This window comes from Oncorhynchus tshawytscha, linkage group LG28 (genome assembly GCF_018296145.1).
Source record: "Oncorhynchus tshawytscha isolate Ot180627B linkage group LG28, Otsh_v2.0, whole genome shotgun sequence".
Taxonomy (NCBI): domain Eukaryota; kingdom Metazoa; phylum Chordata; class Actinopteri; order Salmoniformes; family Salmonidae; genus Oncorhynchus; species Oncorhynchus tshawytscha.
The window spans coordinates 41166075-41168467 of record NC_056456.1 but is presented as its reverse complement, the minus strand read 5'-3'; the positions used below and the strand labels follow the sequence as shown (position 1 = coordinate 41168467).

The 2393-nt window shown below is 42.0% G+C and overlaps 1 protein-coding gene across 1 annotated transcript in view; it reads right to left on the bottom strand.

The window, feature by feature from the left end:
* LOC112238074 (FYVE and coiled-coil domain-containing protein 1) overlaps positions 1–2104 on the bottom strand; it is a 35587-nt gene extending 33483 nt beyond the window's left edge. The window contains 3 exon segments of the mRNA XM_042307876.1: positions 342–467; positions 614–720; positions 1673–2104. Of these exon segments, the coding sequence (XP_042163810.1) occupies positions 342–467; positions 614–720; positions 1673–1733 (294 nt within the window). The 5' untranslated portion in view covers positions 1734–2104.
* Positions 2105–2393: the final 289 nt, after the last annotated feature.

Here is a 2393-nt window from a genome sequence, read left to right as displayed (position 1 = left end):
GTCTGCTATTGTGATGCAACCATTTCCATGGTAATGAAGAATGTTCATTCACATGATGTTAACTGGTGTGGCTCATGCAATGGGATGTCTATTTTGTAACGTCAGTTACTGCTTTGCTCCTATGTTTACACTTGCAATGGCCGCCAGTCCACACATGCCATTATTGACTATTTTTATGGCAGCATATACAGTCAGAAAATGTACAATAAAAAACCTTTGAACAGCAAAAAAATATTATGTATTTAAAAAAATACAAATTGCTATTTGAATTGTTATTGCGGTGACAGCAGCCATTTTGTAGGACAAATGCCTTCATCGGTTTGTGTATGAGTGAGGATTACCTCTGGTATAGCCTTGACAAACCGCAGGCCGTCATTAACTCCTCTGGTCTTGGCAAGACACTCTCTGAAGTAATCCCAGTACTCCTTCCTGCTGCCTAGGAAATCTGCCTTCTCCTTCTGGTCAAACTGATGTAAACACACAACAACAGCTCAGATTCACAGGCCCTGGAGTTTTCCCAGGAAAACCTTAAGGTCCTATCTAGGATCATTTAGCTTTCCAGTATCCTAGCAGTTTATGAGAGAGAGAGAGAGAGTGAGTTTCTGTGTATTACCTGTAGCAGGTATTCTAGTTTGTAGGACAGTTTATGCAGGTTGGGGCTGTCGTCTGTGATTGGTTCACCCGTCTCTCTGTGTTCCATACTCAGCTCAGTCACTGCTTCTACAGGTTCAGATACACAACACGCATGTACACAAGCTATAGCTTCATCACTTCAACCTTGATGCACCACACACCAACACGGATGCACACAAAATCAGGTTAGGGGTCAAAACTATTGACACCCCTAAAAGTTTCTTAGAAATAAAATAGTCAAAAGATTAGTATTTGGTCCCATATTCCTAGCACGCAATCGCTACATCAAGCGTGTGACTCATAGGGCGGCACACAATTGTCCCAGCGTCGTAGGATGTCATTGTAAATAACAATTTGTTCTTAACTGACTTGCCTAGTTAATTAAAGGTGTCAAAATCCAGAACAGCTTCAATGCACCTTGGAATAGATTCTACAAAGTGTCTGGAACTCTATTGGAGGGATGTGACATCATTCTTTGGTGTTTTGTTGGTGGTAGAAAACACTGTCAGGCGCCACTCCAGAATCTCCCATTATTATTACATTGGATGTTTCTGGTGACAGACGGCCATGGCATATGGTCTACAACATTTTCTTGTTCATCAAACCATCCAGTGACTACTTGTGCCCTATTTTGTCAGCTACTTATGTATCCGTGGAGGTTGTGGAGGGGAGGACAGCTCATAATAATGGCTGGAATGGAGTCAACGGAATGGAATCAACCATGTGTTTTAATTGTTTTTTTTATTTTTTATTTTACCTTTTATTTAACCAGGCAAGTCAGTTAAGAACATATTCTTATTTTCAATGACGGCCTTTGATTTGACAGATTTGTACCATGTCGGCTCAGGGATTTGAACTTGCAACATTCTGGTTACTAGTCCAACGCTCTAACCACTAGGCTACCCTGCCGCCCCGTTTAATACCATTCCATTGACTCCATTCCATTGACTCCATTCCATTGGAGTGAGCCGTTCTCAGCAGCCTCCACTGATATGGATGGATCCACACAGACACATGTGGCGAACTGTAAAATAGATACCGTGTAGATCTCTGATAATCCTCTGGAGTTGGTTCTCTCCTACTGATGTCTTGTTACACATGATGGTGGTGCTGAGATCAGTAGCAAGGATGGGGGGGGTCAAGGAGCCTGCAATCGGCTGCAAAGAATCACACAAAGAGCATTGCCACAGTTTATAATGTAGACTGCAATAACAACCTCTGTAGATAATCCTAAACATTATCCAGATCCCAGCATCCCCATCCTGTCACTACTACTGTTGTTTTCTCTATTCATGGGCCCTGTAATTAAACAAATACTTCCAAATCGATTGTACTCATCATCATCATCATCATATCGATCGGCAGACAGACAGAACAAAACGGCGACAACAAAAGTATTCAGTGATCCTCGTCTCCCAATAATGACATCACACAGCAGTGTGCTTCCCACTGACGTAATGGCTTGGTACATTTGACTAATATTTTGGCACAAAATCACAAGCGTATTAAAGCTCTATCGTTGTTTGGTATTTTTGGACAACATTTCAGTCCGTGTCGTCGGGCTACGTTCCTAAATAAACAGAGATATTGAGAGTGCAGTCGCAGACAGGAGGATGTACCTGCTGTTCCGAGGCTACAAGCTCTGGCAGCCAACAGCTGATACAGATATAGGTTGTCATTAATACAGACAACCTAGTTTATTAGATATAATCAGAAGTAAACGTACTTGTAGAGATTCTCAGGCAGTTCCCGAGTTTACA